This window comes from Nelumbo nucifera, chromosome 2 (assembly GCF_055504915.1).
Source record: "Nelumbo nucifera cultivar China Antique chromosome 2, China Antique-T2T, whole genome shotgun sequence".
NCBI lineage: Eukaryota > Viridiplantae > Streptophyta > Magnoliopsida > Proteales > Nelumbonaceae > Nelumbo > Nelumbo nucifera.
The window spans coordinates 52,797,178-52,815,607 of record NC_142650.1 but is presented as its reverse complement, the minus strand read 5'-3'; the positions used below and the strand labels follow the sequence as shown (position 1 = coordinate 52,815,607).

Here is an 18,430-nt window from a genome sequence, read left to right as displayed (position 1 = left end):
ACTGGGAGATGTTGTGCAGCACTTGGTGCTGGTGAAGCTGGTGTTGTTGGAACTGTTGCATTTGGGCTTGCATTGCCCGCATGCACTGCATCAGGTCATCCAACCGGTTTTGGCTGGCTGCCAGGGGGACGGCAGTCGTTTCAGTAAAGGTTGTCTCAATAGGGGGAGGAAAGGGGATGCTTGTGGCAGGAAGGTTTACGGGCGCCACTGCTTGTGGCGCATTCAAACTGGGGATTCCATCCACCGAAAGGGGGATGGTGAACTGTCCAACGCACACCACGGGAACTTGAAGCTGTTCCCCGGTGGTGTTTGTCTCTATGCTGCGTCCGGCGTTGCTGGAAGAGGCCATGAGTGTTGGGTTTTTTGAAGAAGAAGAAAAAAGGGGGTATGAGAGTTTGGAGGGAGGCTTTTTGAAGCGATCCCACAGACGGCACCAATTGATGATGCATAATCCGGCCGGTCTTAGCTGCCAACGACCTTGCCTCTGAATCGAGTAGCGGGGGACCTGAAACGGGGGAGATGAAGAAGCTCCAGGGAGAACCCGGTGTAGAGGCTCCGAAGCTTAAGTTAGAGTCCTTCAAAGGCAAGATAAACCAGATAGCGCAAAGTTTGCATACCTCCTCTTTGGGGTGGAGAGCCTTTTATAACCACCTCGCGCACTCACTCCTAGACTCATGTCAGATCGGGAATGAGTATTTCCGTGCTTCTGCCAGTTCGGGCATCATCGCCTCTGTTGAGACAGAACCGTCACTGCTCCTTTTGTCGGAGCCATCTTTGTAACTAGAGGCAGTAGTGACAGGTGACGGTGGCAGGTGGCCGTTGGAAATGCGGCCATCAAGCATCAGATCCCAAGTCAGTCAGGTGCGCCGCCCCTGGATACGGACTCCTTCGGTGTCAGGTACGGCATGGTTCATCCAGTTCAATGCTCCGGGAGCGAAGTGCCTGGAGCGGTGCGTGAGGCAAAGTCTCGAGTTCGGATAAGGGAAGGTCCCGAACTGTCATAAGGCGGGCCAGTTCGGGTCCCTGCTTTGTGTGACTCGGGATCAAAAAGGGGGGAGTTCGGGCTCCTCGCAGGGAGTCCGATCACTAAGTAGGGAGTTCGGGCCTCTTGCTAGGGAGTTTGAACTCTAAGTAGGAAGCTCGGGCACTGAGTAGGGAGCTCGGGCCTCTTGCTAGGGAGTTCGAGCTCTAAGTAGGGAGCTCGGGCACTGAGTAGGGAGCTCGGGCCTCTCGCTAGGGAGTTCGAGCTCTAAGTAGGGAGCTCGGGCCTCTTGCTAGGGAGTTCGAGCTCTAAGTAGGGAGCTCGGGCACTGAGTAGGGAGCTCGGGCTTCTTGCTAGGGAGTTCGTGCTCTGAGTAGAGAGCTCGGGCCTGCTGGTCCCTTCCCTTTGGCGTTTGTACCTTCGGTATGCTGTCTTGAGTGCCGAGTTGCTTGCCTTTTTTGCCACGTGCCGTGATTTGTGAGTTCGGGCCAAATCTTCCTTCATCACTTGTCATTAACCAGACTCGAGCAATTCTGAGTTCCTGGATTTTGAGGAACACCAAACGATACAGAAAAACCTGCATTTGGGTCCTTTATTTTCCTTAAAAGGAAAAAGAAGATATGAACTTCAGAAGCCTGGAAGAGTTTTGGCCCTTCTATGTCAACCAACACTCGAAACCATCGACAAGGCGTTGGCATTTTCTAGGCACGCTTACAGGTCTTCTCTTCTTGATTTCTTCAATCCTATTCAACTGGTGGCTTCTGTTCTTTGTGCCATTCTTTGGCTATGGCTTTGCCTGGTACAGCCATTTCTTTGTCGATGGTAACATTCCCGCAACATACGGGCATCCGCTTTGGTCTCTTTTATGTGATTTCAAGATGTTTGGGTTGATGCTCACTGGGCGGATGGACAAGGAGATCAAGAAACTCGAAAAGAGGCCGGTATTGCAGGTCTTTTGATCCTCTTGTTGTTGTATTTTGAAGTGATTTCAGCTGTATCAGAACTCTATATGCTTTGAATTCCTCTTTTTCTCAAATGATTCCGTGTTGTTGCATGTGCTCAATGCCTGAATCTGTAGTACTAAGCCTAAGCTTTATGCTAGATTGTACAGACTCTGTAAGCAAGTTCTGCTATAATCGTTTCTGGGTTGGATATTTTTCTTGCAGCACAACTGTTTTGTTTTAGATCGTTCAAAATCTTATGAGTTGGATTCGTTGCATTGAACACAGTACAAATTTAAGAGCATATAGACAAGGTTTGATGGTTTCTGTATCCAGTTTGCTTTGCCTTATCATCGAGGAAAACTAAGGAAACTTTGGCTTCTCTGGTTGTCTATAAATTCAAGCAATTTCAGAATGTTGTAACCTTGTAAGCGCATTACTCTTGTAAAATCTCTGAATTGGTCTTAAGCCCAATGAGCTAAATTAAGAATGTTTGTTTATTGTTAATTTTGTTTCCAAACCTTTTGTTCTCTGCTCTTGCATTTCTGTAGAGACCCTTGTATTCGAATAATCAAGGCAAAGTTAGGTGCAAGTGGACTTTATATGCATTTGTTATTGTTTCTTTCTTTCTGTGTGAAGGATTCTGTTTGCAATTGTTGTGGTTATAGATTAGTGTGGTCATATAAACTTTCAAGCAAAATTTAGAAGTTATAGAAATGATAGTAGAATTGCTTTGAGAACTCGTCTTTGAATGTGCCGTATGCCTTGATGTTTCCATGAAGTGTTTTGTTATTTCCTGTGTAATCTTGATGTATGGCACTTCTTTGATAAAATAGATGCTCTCTTCTGTATGAGGAAAAAAAATATTGTTTATGGAATATCTGATAGAGGAGTGTAGGACTAAAAGTGAGTAACAACTCCTTACAATTTGACCAGATTAGTCTACCATTAAATTTGGGGTGATGAATCTTCTCCATCACAACCTGTTAAATTTTCTAGTTTATGGACTAGGTCAGTATAAAAAAGGGGCTTCATTTATAAGATTAAAATGTGTACATGAATTTGAATTTGGGAAGACCACCTGTATCTTGTTCTTTAATTTGCCAGTAAAGGTGTGTCTCAATGGTGCCTAGTTTTCAGATGGAATACTTTTGAGGTAGGATCAATCTTAGACCAATTTTTTTGCTTGTTCGGATGTATATATAATTTGTTATGGAAGCAAACTGAGTATGGATGTGATATCAATAAGCACGATTTGGTATCATTTATCACTTTTTGGCATGGAGCAGATTTATACTCTTTATTTCAATGGTGAGCAGATGGTCATTATGGTATATATACCACCATCTTCCGTTTATTGGGGTATTTGAAGGTTAAGGGGTACTGATTTCTTCTGGTGAGGTGTAAGATGATGCTACTAGAATGTGCCTTTATCTGCAAATAATTTTGAGGTATGAGAACCGTGTTTCTTTGCTGGGTCAGTGAAAATTTGAGTTAAGGAAGTGGCAATTAGCAGAATGTATTGGAAGAAACCTCTAGGGAGAAAGAACCTCCAAGTTGCATGGCCAAGCTAAATTATGGTGATCTTTCATTATTGAATCCTTGTCCGTATACTCTCTATAGTTGTTAGCAGAGTGTGACGTGGCGGAATTGGGGCACAGAAATAATTTGATTTCATTTTTAATGTGATTTTAGCTCTCTGAAATAAGTAATGCCAAAGACCAAAGGAGTAGGTAGATTTTAAATGCAAAATTGTTTGGAATTGTTCAGTTGATAGAAAATATTATTATTATTACTATACAAAAAGGAAGTTTGACACCCCTTTTGGTCAATTCTTCATACTTCTGCTTTCCACTTAATAAATCCTAGTTCTTCTGCATAATAGAACCAACCATGGAATGCCACAGTTCATTGAAATGGAAAACTGTTAAAACAATAAAGGGGGAAAATTTGTTGGCTAGATATGAAATATGAACATAAGAAGCCTATTTTCAGTTATTCCACAACAGCAAAATAATTTCCAAAAATTATACCATAAAAAATATTGAAAACCCTTTAATCATTGAAAAAACAGCTAAACCAAAATTAGGAGGTAAATAATCAAACTAAAAGGCTTCCTCCATAGAATTATGTTGCAATATAAAAAATGAATTGTCAAGAAAACCTTATAAGCTTACTACTTATCTTCTCATCTATCTGATGTAAAATGGGAAGGGGAGAAGTCCTAATTGGGTATATGTGGTGCATAAAGAAAGAACCAAATCTGATATGGGGGAAATAAAGGAGAAATGGAAGGGTTTCAGATATGAAAGATAGCAGAAAATAATTTATAAAAAAAAAAACATAGCAGAAAATAGAGAACTTCAAGAATACCAATCCTTGTCACTGTACAAACTTCAGACTTCCCATTAATTCTATTTCAAAAATTCAATTACAATGACTATTTATAGACCCAACATCAAGGCTCAGGTCACCCTTTATAGACTCCAATTTAGACTGAAAAGTTGACCATATACAATTTATAGTTGCTTTAAAACTAAAGCATATCTATGACTAACCTATAGCCTATAGGGACACTTCAAGGAATTGCATCCTAAACACTCGCTACTAAAGTACTAATCATACAAGTAGAGAAACCAAAAGCAATTCCAAAATAGACCAAGAATTTAGAAAAGACTTCAATATTTGTCAGAAGTCTAACACCCTATTAGTACAATGGCCATAACTCTCTCAAAACTTGTAATATTTACAAGATCTAGATTCGTTGGATAGATAACTAAATAAGCTATCCAATGATACTAAAGTCAAGTAAATAAACAAGCTTTGACCCCTGAAAAATAGGCTGAAAGAAAGAAGAGTAACATGATTGCAACATCAAATTTTCAAAATCATAAAACCTCTCTAATAAATCTTTTAAACTAATTTGACCATTTAAGATGATTAATCCCATTGATATGGCCTCAACAAACTAAAAAAATTACTTTTAAGGAGCTTAAGTTGACCAAAATCCTTGTCACCCAAAAATTATGTAACCTCCATTGATGCAAGAATCTATTGAAACTTTATGTCTTCCTCCATAGTTTCCTTCCATTTCTCCACATACTGTAAAAATCACAGCCCAGTGCATCAGGCTCCCGCCAATGCAGGGTATGGGTAAGGACAAATGTACAAAGCCTTACGCCGACCGATACACAGAAAGGTTGTTTCCAAGATTTAAACCCTGGTCAGTACCCCTAAATCCATTAAAAGAAGCAGCAAGGGGATGTCCAAATTTATTCATCTTAAGTTGTAAATTTAGTTTGAAACTGCTTACCAAATAAAAATATTTTTCCAGCAAAGAAAAGGCAAGTCAGATATCTATACAAAGTTTTGTTGACAGTTGTCATCCTGTGCACCATGATTAGGTTCCCATGTAGCAAAATTTCAAAATTGGCAAATATCTATACAAAGCATCCCAGCATCAATTAACTAAGAACCATGACTCAAGGAACCAAACGCAAAGTGTGCGCGTGCCTTGTTTTTGCAATTTGACCTCTTCTTTTTGCTATGCTTCAACTATGTTTCTATGCACCTTCACAAAAAACGTTTTCTGCGCCTATGACAAATTATGTTTCATATATCTCATTTTTGGGGCAAACCGCACACCACCTGATCTCTTATGATAAGACTTAAATTACACATAGGTATACTGTACTTTGGGGGTAGTCTCACTTATGGTGTGGACTTTCAAATTTGCCACTTTAGTATTTGAATTTCCAGAAATCTGCATTGAAGTTCAATTCCGTTAAACTAACATTGCAGTGTGAGGTAAATATGCATTGAAGTCCAACTCCGTTAAACTAACTTTGCAGTGAGGGGTAAAATTATAAAAATGCCTTCTGTTTCTCTTTTTTCACTATTTATCTTCTACTTTTGGACTTTGGACTCAAACCAGTGGTGGCAAAGTAAGTTCACCCCGGACTGATCATTGAAGGTAGTATCACTTTTGGACACTTACTTTTCTGCTGTTGGTTTACATCTACCATCCAGAGTCCAACGGTAAACGAAAGATGAATAGTGAAAAAAAAGTCAGAATATGGGCACTTTTATAATTTTACCCCTCACTGCAATGTTTGTTTAATGGATGTATCTTTCTAAATTCTATGAGTTAAAGTACTAAAGTGGCGTATTCGAAAGTTTGGGTCCTAAAGTGAGGCTATCCCAAAGGCCCCAAAGTGTAGGTAAAAACAAAATGCCATGTTTCGAGTTTCAATAGGGGCTCGCATGAATCAATAAAAGAAAGTCTGAATTCACAAAACTCCCCGGTGGAAATACCCAGTTTTTTAATCTTAACCTTATACCCATTATATGACCATGATTCTTCTAGACAGTAGACAGGATCTTTAATCTTAAGTCACGGTGTCCAAGAACTGTCGGTGCTCCATAATTTACATGTGGCTCATGTAGAGATCATGGCTCATGGGTACCAATATCCATTGCCTCAATAGAAGATTAATAATCCGGAAAAAAAAAATCTAAAAAAAAACACTGTAACGGAGGGGAAAATCTATGATGCCGAGGAGACATGATACGAGAAAGGATTTGACCAATTTGGTAAACACTTTTAGGGATGGTGGTTTAAAACCACATACCGGGTCACTGTTAGTTTTCGAGTGGATACTACATGCCCTATATGTAAGCAAGCACAGGAAACTCATTTCAGCTGTGCATCTGGATCATCTTAGAAATTGTAAATTTTTATTCATTGGGGGATGTTCCCAATGCATGGCTGGAACGTGCTGAAAAGTCGGTGTGAGGTGCGCTCTGTGAGCAGATCTGAACTCCTTGTTAGACATTTATTCCCTTGATTTATTCTTTATTTTTTGAAAAGTCTAGTGTTTGTGATTCTCATGTATGGATGTAAAAGGGGGAGGGTTGGATTGGTTATGTTAGATCCAATTTCTATTCCCATATGGATTTGGATAGAACTCAAAAATAGATTGATTTAAACATAGTAGAGTAGTTTGAAGTTCACTTATGTATAAGAATTTTGATTCCAAGAAACAAGAATTAGATGAATGTGCCAAACACTGCTGCAAATTCTGAAGATGAGAATTCTCATAATCCATTCTTCTCTGAAAGTATTATGAGAATCAAACTTTTCAGAATTGATGCCAAACAGGGCCTTACCCAAGCGGTAAAAAAAATCCCCAACTAAAATGCTCTTACTGAACAAGTTGTCAATGACCTTTAAGGAACAAAGACAAGTAGCTAAAAACAAAATATCTACTTGTTTCATTGATATTCCTATGGGATTGGGTGTAGAAAGGATGATCAGGACAATGAGATCTGAGAACTATTTTAGTCTCAACCAAGAACCAAGTTTACTAACCTCCCATTTTGTGAATTGCCCCAGTAGCAGGCAACACCATACCATCTGCGACGTTGGTTAACTTAGGAACCATTCACTAGGTTGTTAGTGAACTTGCATCAAGGCCCAGCAAGTAGCACAAACCCTCAGCTGTAATGGCACTTGGTCAAAGAACATTTCTTAGCTTCTGGAATCAATTTGTGGTTCAGCTTCCACTCTAGCATATCATAGGTCAGTGTTCCGTGAGAAAGATGGCAATGGCATGGATTCCTGAGGACGGAGTATAACAAGCACACCAAACATCCCAAGCATTGGAAGAACCAGAAGCCACTTCAGCAATTTGTAGAAATGCATATGGAAGGTGAGGGAAAATTCATCTGAGAAGTAGAGTCCATTCTTATCAACCATCTCCACCAAAACTGTGCCAGTTGTCCTTACGTTCACTGTAGGAAGCTTTATTCGATATTTTCCAGGTTGATAAAAAACCTGGTTGATTGTTATCCGCCTCTCTCCTTGGTAGTTTCCAGGGACCAATAAGGTTGTCTGCATTATTTTTGAAATAAAAGCAGATAATAACAATTAAATTATATTTTCGTGATGAGTAACTTTAAAACATATTTTGTAGTGGTATTGCTTCAGGAAGTGCTTACAGTGACATTATAAGGCGCTTGAGACCCTGATGGAAACCTGTATCTGTCTATAATCTCTATCTCTACCCAGAAGTTCTTGCCTTCTTCATCACGGAAAGCTCTAGATGTATGCGAAGCATAGACTCCTTCACGGCTGTACTGGTTTGCAATATTGTTCATTCCCTGATTAGGTGATCTCCACGCCTGAAGAAAATAAATAGAAAGATTCAAAACAAAACTCAAGGGGAAAATCCAGTAATAATAACAAGTTGAATTGAAAATTTTATCCTGCCTTGAGGGGATGATGAGGTGCAGGAGTTGAGAAGCAGAAGACGTTTCCATTCATGGTTGTAACAATGAGATCAAGATCATCTCCACCATCAACATTGTCTGCCAAGACCATGCTATATCTGTTGCATAAAGATTTAAAATAAGATACATTTTGAAAATAACAGAAAAAGCAAAAGACAATTTTAGAGTTCTCTTTCACTTTTCTATTTCCACTTCTTTTTATTATGTTATAGCATGAAAGGATTAAGCACATCTTACGAAGTCTCGCCAATATCAACAACATCAGCACAAGATGTGGGCCCATCAATAAGGTACAAGTAACCATCAAATGATGTTGTAACAAGAGTGAGTCCCTTCTGCTTCTCTCCCCGTTTAGTTAGATCAACCAAAAGAACTTGATTCATCACTCTCCCGTGAGTGCGGTACGGATATGGACGGACTGGTGACCCATCCTTACCACTGAGAACATATATGTTCCCTGATAGTGTTGGAACCACAACATCAGTGTGACCATCTCCATCAACGTCACCAATTGTTGGACCCTGATTGACGTGTTGATAAATAATTTATCAATTGATCATCAAAGCAATGCATGTCCCAAAAGAAAGGAAAAGTAGAAAAGATAAAACAAAAAATCAAGACGGCAGTCAAGCAAAATTAACATAACTACATACTACCTTGAAATGTAACTTTGTTCTCTTGTGAATTCATCTAATTCCCATAAAATGAAGAGAGTTGTATTTAAATTAAAGGTGACCTGTTACATTGGTGCCTGACAGTATTACCGTCTCAGAAAGTAACAGTTCCTAAATTCTACTTGCACAGTAACATAATATTAGTGAACAAAGATACCAGCAACAGTTCCTAAATTCTCCAATTCCATGAAATCACCAAGGTTAGGTAGAAAGCATGAATGGCATTAATAACAGGGAATCTAGGTCAAATCCAAATGCAATTGCGCATTTAAAAACCACAACAATAATATGATTCTAACCTCCAAGTCCACTTAGTTGAAATTAGCAACACTAGCAGAAGGACTAGAATATCCTTCACAGAGAACTTTCATATGAAATCAACTGTGAAATCCTACAAGTTTATATTAAAACCTTCATAGAACGAATCACTGAAAAAGTTTAGTTTACCTGATATTTGAGATTTTTACAAAAAACAATAGACTATTGACATCCTCATCTTTATGATCATTAATCTATAAGAAAAAAAAATTCTAGAGGTCATTTATCAAAAAAAAAAAAAAAAAGTCTAGAGATCAAGATCTTACATGAATGGGAAAAACAATAAGATAACAAGACAATATGTCACACACAGTATTATATGTCAACCCACATGGTGTCTCAATTCGTAAGTTCTCTGGCTGGTTATAGCTGAGACTTGGGATCAAATCCCACTGTCACCAGGGTTGGGGGTTATGGGAGTAGGGGACAGGGTACCCCCTGTTGTGTAGCCCCATATCCCCAAATTTGAGATAGGTGCCCTAAATTTTAAATAATAAAAGAAGTTGCCTATACAGAATTTACCTGTGGCACAAGACTTTTTAAATGTGTCTCCCAAATTTCTTCACCTTGTGCAGTCCAAGCAGCAACATTTCCGTGTGTATCAGTTGTAACCAGCTCAATTTTGCCGTCATCATTGATATCTGCTGCAACTACAGCTCCCTGAATTTCAGCCATCTCAAGAGGAAACTTTTGTCTCACCTTGCCTGGGTTGATTTTATAGGTATTAGGCTCAAGCTAGTTTGCATAAGACAATCAAATCTTGACAAATACACAGCCACTGCACATTGCTCCTGTTTGAAATAGCTAAAGATACAAAAAGCAATGAGCATTCCCAATTAAAAGGTAACAAACAGGAGGGGAATAGCAAATATTGCACTTTCATATCCTCAATCCGGACACAATTTTGCCTAGAAGTTAGAATGAAGGCCTTTGCCTTCATCTATATAAGGATAGACAACCATGTGTTGAAGCCCATTCCCTTTTTTTTGTCATACATAGTTTTCAAGGCGCCAAGGCAAGGCTAGGCGACAGGGGGGGGGCGCCTTGTCACCTAGGCGATGGATTTTTTATGTATAAAACATAGATCCTAGGGTAATTCCCTAGGTACCATAACCATATTTCCTTAATAATTATTCATAAGTTTCATCAGAAAAGTATAGAGTTCATGTTGAAGTATAGAAAAGCAACATATTCATGAGAAGAAAAAGAAGGAAAAGAAAATTAGTAGCTACTACTACTACTACTTATTGGTTCAGGTTTTGAAAGTCTTTGAGGGTTCAATACAGCATTTAGCAGTGTTTGTGTTGATTAAACCCTAACAAATAAGAAAATAATAAAAAGAAATTAGTATATAAACACACAAAATGAATATTTTTAGTTTAATAATGTCTATTTTCTAATTATAATGTCAAAAAATAAAGAATAAAAAAGTATTTTATAATAGAAAGTACAAAACTGCTTGGCAATAAGGCGAGGCGAGCCTCAAAGGGCACCTTGTCGCCTAGGCGTCGCCTTGACAACTATGATGTCATAGGCCCAAAGCCAGGCCAAGTCTGGTCCAACTTGGGCCCACACAATATTTTTTTTCTCAAGTATTACACAACATATAATTTAAAACTTCATAAATAATTAAGCTTTCAATATTTAATGCCATAGACCCAAACCCAGCCCAAACAGACCTGGGCCCAGGCTTATACTTTAGAACCAAAGTCTGGGCCCGAGCCTGGGCTATAACCCTTATCATAGGTGCTAAAGCCCAGCCTGGCCCACAATCACCCCTACAGCCAGTGTGTATCATTCTTCTATTTGTGCACAGGTATATAGACCTTAGCTCACATTAAACTGGAATTTCAGAAACTATCATGTTCCATGTATTAAATGTTTAAATTAACAAGAAAAAAGTTAAATGTCACTTAGTAAAATGTTACATGGACTTCTATTGTAGTTAATATTTCTCTCCTACATTTTCTCCCATTACACTCCCCCTCTCCTGTGACAAGATGAAAACCTATATGCACTCCCTTCCATGTCATTCATGTATGTTAACCATGGAAATTTTCAAATCAAGTTCTTCCTACAGGGTCAACAGCCTCTTTTAGATTATTACCTATTTCCAAACATCCTTACATTTTCTCTATTTCTCTTCGACTCCTTTGAAGTTTGAACCATACTTGGCACACACTAATAATACAAAAATTCAGCGATTTATGACAGTATCTAGGACATGTTACAACAGTTAAGGGCACAACTAGAAACTTTAGATAATGCCTATTTTTTTAACTGAAACTCTAAGCCACATTAAACTTGAATGAATTGTAAAAAATTTTTGTCAAAAAGAAAATGTTTTCAATTTATTAACCAACAATAAAGGTTATATTTGTCACAGATGAACAATCCACCCTAAGTAGTTCCAATTGGCATTTCTTAGTCAGTATATTAAGGTAGGTTAAACATAAGCCTATATAGTTGAAACTTGAGAAAAAAAGAAATGCACAGAATGACTGGACATTTTTAATATCTATGACACATTAAATAATATGAGAGAGAGAGAGAATAGCTTATGATGAAACTTGCTTCATGTATAACAAAGTTATGTAGCAGAGTAGGGGTAAGCCTAGAGAATCATTCAAAAATGGAAAATTTTAACCTAAGATTATAGGGGTTCATTGAGCTTTATATTTCACCATTTCATCTGGAGTCAGTTTTCTCCTATCTTTAAACACTTCACAGAAGCCAAATAACATTTGCCCTAAGGTTGTAATGCAGTATGCAGCCAATTCATAGCAACTACAAAATGTTAATGCAACAAAAACAACAAAGAACTAGAAAATCAATGGTTTACATCATTTAAGAAATTCCTATCACCCTGAATGTTGTTCTCAGAAAGGTGCAGAATATAAGGGTCCGTTTGGTTGCGGAGAAATACTGGGATGAGAAGGGATGGGATGAGAAAGGAAATTTTATTTTCTCATTTTGGCAACCTATGTTTGGTTGCTGAGACCAATTATTCTGAAAATTTTGTTTTCCAGTGTTTGATTGTTGAGAAAATTTTGCAAGATGCTTGATTTCATGCCCCTTCAACCATTAACAACGGTGGAACATGAACACCCATGGTTGTCTTCTATATTCCCCTTCAACCATTATCAATGATGATGACAGAAGTTTAGCAAGGTTTAGATCTGCAACAATAAATTGTTCTACTTGATAGCAGAGGTTCAATGATAACAAATCTGCAATAGAGGTTTTAGCATATCTGCAACAATGGTGATGGCCAAGAAATCAGGAATGCCTAAGAAATCTAACCAATATATCATGAAAAAAATTACAAACTTGTTAGATCTGCAACAATGAGAACAGAGGTTTAAGCAGATCTACATTTTAGAGAAAAATACAAAAAAAAAAAAAAAGTTTACCGGAGAGAAACGGAGCATGGATAGGTCTTACCTTCGTTGGAGATGAAAAACAGTGATTGGACTCTTTGGCAGTTGGGGTTCTGAAGCTTCTAGGAAGAAAAACAATGAGGTTTTTGAGAAAAAAAAAATACAAAAAGAAAAGGTTCAATGAAAGAAAAGGAGGAGACTCCATGTCTTAACTTCACTGGAGATGAAACACCCTATCGATAGGGTCTGAAGCTCGACTTGGAAGATAAAAGATATTGAGTTTTCAGAGAAAAAAAAATACAAAATGGCTCAAAAATGTGAAATGGAGATGGAGATGGAGATGGTGAATGAGGTCTTAGAATCGTTAGAGGTGAAGAAAACATTGGTTGGAATTTGATCGTAGGGACATGCGAATGGAGATGACGCCTTCGACAGTGGTTGGAGGTGAATGGAGATGTCACCTTCGACATTTTTTCTCACCCACTTCTCATTGTTTTCGTTTCTCAGCGGGGTCACACCTATCTGGTGAGACCCCATGTCTCTACTTTTGGGATGTGAGTTCTCATCCCATCCCATTGCTTCAACCAAAACAAATGAGAGAAAATAGGAATCTTATGCGAATATTCCTATTTTCTCATCCCGGTTGCGGCAACCAAACATACTCTAAGGGGAAAACTGAGAGAAAAGATGGATTCTCTAGCAAGCCAATGGATTTCAACCAGAATCATGTACCATAAATTAGAAAGTCCCAAGCCAAGTCAAATAAGTACTTGTGACAATATTGTGTATGAAAGATCCATTATACCAAGCCCGAGTAAATGCATGGATCAAGGCTTTTATAAACTGAAAATTTGTCTAGCATGCCAACAATCAAATGGTTAAAACTGGGAATCAGATAAACAATCACCAAGAACTTCTAGACAAGAGCAGGTTACATAAACAACTCTAATGGAACAACCTATTTCATAAAGTATAACAATCAACATGAATCTGCAAAATCTGCAGTAGGAATGAAAAATTGATTTGACATGATCATATTTAAGTGCACAATGACACTACAAGCAATAATAACATCCATATAACATTAAAAATTACCATGATGATCCAGAACATAAAATAAGCCATAGGAAGTTCCAACAAGAATGTCCAAATTCCCGTCTCCATCCAAATCAACCACAGTTGGTGAGGAATATATGTACGCACGGAAATTTCCAGTATCTGTACTTAGATCTAGTTCTGCGGTCCATTTGACTTGCCTTGTATCAAGATTGAAAACTACAATAGAACTTGCCACATATTTTCCAATATCTATACCCCCCAATTCTTCCAAATGCTTTGGGTTGTCATAGTACCTGTCAGCTTACAAGCAATTACTACAGAATCAAAAAGAAAGTAATCCATATATACACACAAATTTTTTTGATAAATCCATATATATACACAATTTGTTTTTTTTTATCAATAACACTTTCATTAATTCATCTGTAGAAAATTTACAAGTGGAAGACAAACACACTTATCTTCCAAGAGTCACAAAAAGCTTCAAGAAAGGAAAAAAGAAAAAGACACTAACGTTACAGCTTAGCCCAAAACAATGAATCCCTTTCTGCCCCTTGTTTAGCTAAACCGTCAGCTAGGGAATTAGCCAATCTTTTAATCCAACATGTCTTCACTTCCATCTCCCGCACCAGCCACTTGAAGTTCCTCCTCTCATTATTGTACTTCCATAAATCATTTTGATCTTTAGTCAGCCACCCTATCACCACCTCTGAATCCCCTTCAATTATGAGTTTCTTGATGTTCAATTCCTTAGCTTTCCGGACTCCTTCCATAACTGCAAAGATCTCAGCTCTAAGGGAGTCACCCACTCCAATTGGGCCTGAGAACATAGCAGAGATGACCCCATTTTCATCCCTAAAAACACCCCCGATCCCCGATTGTCTTGGGTTTCCCCTACTGCACCCATCAAAGTTTAATTTCAAGAATCCACTAGGTGGGGGGGTCCAAGCCACACTCATTACTGACTTGGTCTGTGTGCAATTTGCAATTTCACCCCACTTCCTCAACATGTCATCCACAGTGTAATTTGTGAATAGTTCCAAAGATTTCAGCCACTGTACCACCCTAATATGTATGATAGCCCTCATATCTGCTGCTCCTCTCTGAGTTTCTGAGAATATCCTAGAGTTTCTTTCTTCCCACAGTGTCCAACATACTACAGCCCTTAGTCCTCTCCACATTGTCCTTCCCCTTTTTATCCGCCACCTGAAAAAGGAAGAAGAGAAAAGGCCCTGCAAGTCTGATGGGGGACTCTAGTTGCATCCAAATAAGGAGAAAGCCCAATCCCAAATTGACCTCGCAAAGTGGCAAGACACCAGTAGGTGAAAACCAGTCTCCCCGTCTACTTTACACAGAACACACCACTGAGGTGACAAGCAAGTATTGGGTCTCTTCTTTTGGAGTAGATCACCAGTGTTGATTCTTTTCAAATAGGCTTCCCAACAAAAACTACCAACCCTAAGGGGTATAGCTCTGCACCAAACCTCACCAACAGGGAAAGGGGGAAGGATAGGACTGGTGGACTGACTTAAGACTTTGAAGAACGAAGCACAAGAGAAAACGCCATTGGGGGTAGGTGTCCAAATTCTAGAATCCGCCCTAGTGGGGTCTAAGACAATGTTATCAAGAAGTGCAATAAGGCTCAAAATACTGTCGAAGTCTGAGTCCCTCAAATCCCTTCTTAGACCCAAATTCCACCCAATCCCAAAAGTGGAAGAGGACGGGGTGGTGAAAGACGAGATCGACTCATTTTTCAAATCAAAAAGAGCATACAAAGACGGAAACTGATCCTTTAGAGGGGCGCTCCCCACCTAGGTTTGTTCCCAAAATTTTATGGAGTTACCGGAATTCAAGTCATACCTGATATTAGGGAAGAAAACTGGTAGCAGGTCATGAATGGCTTTCCAAGGAGAATTGCTTGTGGCCCTAGCTCTGATGGAGCGTCCCATCCATTGTGCTCCAGCCCATGTATACTTACCATTATTCTAGCCCATAGCTTCTCCTTCTCCATAGGAAACCTCCACAACCACTTCCCCAACAGAGTCATATTCCTTCTCCTAATACTCCCAAGCCCCAAACCACCACATGACTTACTCCTACACACTATCTCCCAGCTAACTCTATGATCCCTCTTCTCCTCTCCCGGCTCCCACAGGAAATCTCTCATTAGCTTCTCTAAACTGTTAGCAATCTTCACTGGGATTTTAAACACCGACATGAAAAAGAGGGGTAAGTTAGCAAGCGTGGCCTTAATTAGTGTAATTCTCCCACCAAGAGAGAGGTAGTTCTTTTTCTAGGATACCAGTCTTTTTTCAAACCTTTCCATCACCGGGTTCCAAAAACTCTCTCTCTTGGGATTATCACCTAATGGCAACCCTAAGTAGTTCAAAGGCCACCCTGAAACTTCACACCCCAACACTTTAGCACTCTCCCTAACCTCTCCCTCCTCCAAATTCACCCCCACTACACAACTTTTCCCAAGGTTAACCTTCAAATTGGACATTTGCTCAAACAGTTGTATCACCGACTTTAAGTTCCTGATAAACCTCACATTACCGTCTTTACAAAACAGAATCGTGTCATCAGCAAACTGTAAGTGAGTGAGGGGGGTTTCCATCCTCCCAACTCTCCAGCCTCTAATGAGCCCCCTAGGATCTGCTCTATGAATCAGTTTCCCCAAAACCTCCGCAATTAGAATGAACAAGAAAGGAGAAAGGGGGTCTCCTTGTCTTATACCCCTACTGGCTGGAAAGAAATCTACCACTGTCCCATTCACGAGCACTGAATAATGACAATTCTGAACACAACCCACGATCCACTTAAACCATCTAGCCCCAAACCCGAATTTAGTTAAAACTTTCCTCAAGAAATCACAATCCACCAAGTCATAAGCCTTTTCCAAGTCCAGCTTACAGACCACTCCCTTCTTCTTATCCCTCTTAAAATTCTCCACACTCTCATTAGCAATTAAAATTTGATCTGTAATTTGTCTTCCACTCACAAAAGCTCCTTGATAGTGTGCAATGATATCTGGCAGTACCTTCTTCAGCCTCAAAGACAACACTTCTGCAATGATCTTATACAAGCTATTAACCAAGCTAATTGGCCTAAAATCCTTCGGGTGGGATGCATCTTTCTTTTTTGGAATTAAAGCTATAAATGTAGAGTTCACACCCGGATTGACAATTCCTCTCCTGAAAAACTCCTCAAACACCCACAAGAGATCATCTTTCAAGATATCCCAACAATCCTAATAAAAAGCCATTGTGAACCCATCCGGCCCTAGAGCTTTTGTTCTATCCATAGAAAACACAGCCTCCTTGATCTCTTCTAGATTAAAGCTTCTTTCCAACCTTCTCCTGTTCTCCACCCCTACATCTGGCCAATCCAAACCTTCTACCCACACCCTTCTACTCACATGCCTTCTTAGAATAGATTTGAAGGTGCTCCACACAGACCTTGGCAATCTCCTCTTGTTGTACTAACTCAACTCCATCTACTACCAATTTGGAAATAAAGTTCTTCCTTCTCCTGCCATCTGCTAGAGAGTGGAAATACCTAGTGTTTCTGTCTCCCTCTTGCAACCATTTACACTAAGATTTTGGCCTCCAGCTAATTTCCTCCTTGTGCAGGCAGTCCTCTAACTGTCTTCTCAAGTCTCTCCTAAGATCATTGTCTTCCTCTCCAAATTCTCCCATTTCCTCTTTAGAGTCAAGGCTTTCAATCTTATCCATCAAGTCTCCCTTTCTTTCTTCTATCCTCCCGAACTCCATCAAATTCCACTCCTTGATTCTTGCTTTCAAGAATTGTAGTTTCTTATGGAATCTCATCCCCTCCCACTCCACCAGCGGGTTACACTCGTGCCACCACTCCCTCACTTTGTTAGGAAACCCTAGATGAAGTAACCACATATTTTCAAATCTAAAGGGGGTAGGACCTCCACACCTTCTTTCCTCCTTACATATGGGCCAATGATCCGAGGTCACCCTTGGGAGAGCTCTAGAAGCCAAGGTTCCCCAATGTTCTTCCCAATCCAAAGAGAACAATAATCTATCCAGCTTAGAGCAAATGGGTCTAGATTGGAGATTTGACCATGTAAATACCTTATGTGCTAGGGGAATCTCTTTAAGCTCAAAGGCATCCACAAAACTGTTAAACTTCCTCATGCTTTTTGTCACCCTCTAGTTAACCTTATTGGACTCCTCCGAGAATCTGATCACATTGAAATCCCCACCCATGCACCAAGGCCCATCCCACAACCCTCTAACATCTGCCAGTTCCTCCCACAACTCCTTTCTCTCTCTGTAGTCAATCGGTTCGTAAACATTTGTGAGCACCCACATATAATCATCCCCTTACTGCTTAAACTTCATGGAAACCGAGTACTTTCCGATCAACTCCTCCAGACCTTCAACCACATCCCTCTTCCACATTGTTACAATCCCCCCGGAAGCACCCCATGATGGAGTCGCCACCCAGCTAATCCCCCTGGCTTTCCATACACTCCTTGCCCACTTGTCATTAAACTCCATTCTCTTAAACTCTTGCAACAACACAATGTCTGGGTCATACCGTCTTATTACCTCTTTTATTGTTGCTCTCTTCTTTGCACTCCCAATTCCCCTCACATTCCAACTAAGAATCTTCACTCCGCTTCTTTTTTAAAACCCCTTGCCACCTACCCACTACTTTCCCCCTTTCCTTCTATCTCCTTTTACCCCGAGCTTCTTGTCTCCTTCTACATCTCTCTTCAATCTCTCTACTTCACTCAATCTCCTCTTCTTT

The 18,430-nt window shown here is 39.5% G+C and overlaps 2 protein-coding genes across 2 annotated transcripts in view; one reads left to right on the top strand and one right to left on the bottom strand.

Moving 5' to 3' along the window:
• The first annotated feature begins 1,494 nt into the window (after nucleotides 1–1,494).
• On the top strand, nucleotides 1,495–2,519 carry LOC104601199 (uncharacterized). The gene is made up of 2 exons (XM_088896895.1): nucleotides 1,495–1,932; nucleotides 2,149–2,519. Exons 1-2 carry the CDS (start codon nucleotides 1,603–1,605, stop codon nucleotides 2,203–2,205), a joined length of 387 nt encoding a protein of 128 aa, XP_088753021.1. The 5' UTR covers nucleotides 1,495–1,602; the 3' UTR covers nucleotides 2,206–2,519.
• Nucleotides 2,520–6,922: 4,403 nt separating this feature from the next.
• Nucleotides 6,923–18,430, bottom strand: part of DEX1 (defective in exine formation protein (DEX1)) — a 32,496-nt gene continuing 20,988 nt past the window's right edge. The window contains exons 8-13 of the mRNA XM_010264453.3: nucleotides 13,682–13,938; nucleotides 9,729–9,910; nucleotides 8,452–8,735; nucleotides 8,195–8,312; nucleotides 7,924–8,106; nucleotides 6,923–7,816 (exon numbers count right to left, since the gene is read on the bottom strand). Of these exons, the coding sequence (XP_010262755.1) occupies nucleotides 7,499–7,816; nucleotides 7,924–8,106; nucleotides 8,195–8,312; nucleotides 8,452–8,735; nucleotides 9,729–9,910; nucleotides 13,682–13,938 (1,342 nt within the window). The 3' untranslated portion in view covers nucleotides 6,923–7,498. The remainder of the gene's footprint in view (nucleotides 7,817–7,923; nucleotides 8,107–8,194; nucleotides 8,313–8,451; nucleotides 8,736–9,728; nucleotides 9,911–13,681; nucleotides 13,939–18,430) is intronic.

Excerpts from the sequence above, each read along its gene's own strand:
- LOC104601199 (XM_088896895.1), top strand. The coding sequence starts at position 1,603 with ATGAACTTCAGAAGCCTGGAAGAGTTTTGGCCCTTCTATGTCAACCAA. Across the intron at positions 1,933-2,148 it reads AAAAGAGGCCGGTATTGCAG|CACAACTGTTTTGTTTTAGA; the intron begins GTCTTTTGATCC and ends TTTTTCTTGCAG.